Here is a 946-nt window from a genome sequence, read left to right on the forward strand (position 1 = left end):
TGTGTGTGTGTGTGTATAATTTGTATGTATGTATATATACAAAACATGCATATGAACACAGATACAAAACATACATATACAAAACATGCATATGAACACAGATACAAAACATACATATACAAACAGATGAAAAAAATGCATATATACATCGATATAAATCATACATATACACAACACAGGTAAAAAACATGAATATACACACACATACAAAACCTTTATATACACAGATAGAAACACATACATACACACAAATACATAATACAAATATACATACACATACCAAACATACACACACCGATACAAATCATACATACACAAACAGACACTCAGATAAAGCCCACCTGAGGCCTATTGGTAGCTCCAATGACAATGACTTGTGTGTCTGTGTCGTTGCTTAGTCCATCCCACAGACTCATGAACTGTGTCTTCAGCATTGCGGTAGCCTCGTGGTCAGCCTGACGCCGTTCACTCAGTAGGGAGTCGATCTCGTCGATGAAGATGATGGTCGGTTCGATCTACGGGGTGTGATAAGGTAGGTAGGAATAAGCGCACTTGATTGGTTGGCTGTGTGTATTGTTTTTGGGTCAGGACAAACTGCCAGACCAATCCTTGCCGGTCCTTTTTCTGTGATAGTAGGTGCAGTCTATAACGCGGTAAGCCGAGGAGTGAGTCACCACTCGTACACACCCCCCACACATGACGACAATGGACTTAAACCTTCAACCCTAACAACACTTACGAAGACTAAAACCTCCCTACACATATTACTACACACAAGTGTAAGCAATAATCATACACACACAGGCTTGCGACATATGTTGCAGCTTACCTTTTCCGCAAGACAAAACCATCCGTGCCCCAGTTGATGCGTCTCTCTATACTATTTATCCGTAAACGTGGCCGCTGTGAATTGTTGAATGCACAGGGCGACTCAAAAGACAATATA

The 946-nt window shown here is 40.8% G+C and overlaps 1 protein-coding gene across 1 annotated transcript; it reads right to left on the reverse strand.

Annotated features, from left to right (window-relative positions):
• Positions 1 to 326: 326 nt before the first annotated feature.
• On the reverse strand, positions 327 to 515 carry SARC_17073 (hypothetical protein; the record flags this gene model as incomplete). The annotated part of the gene is made up of 1 exon (XM_014288827.1): positions 327 to 515. A coding segment is annotated over one exon (189 nt), but the record flags the coding sequence as incomplete, so codon positions are not given.
• Between the last annotated feature and the right edge of the window lie 431 nt (positions 516 to 946).

This window comes from Sphaeroforma arctica (genome assembly GCF_001186125.1).
Source record: "Sphaeroforma arctica JP610 unplaced genomic scaffold supercont1.9661, whole genome shotgun sequence".
NCBI lineage: Eukaryota > Ichthyosporea > Ichthyophonida > Sphaeroforma > Sphaeroforma arctica.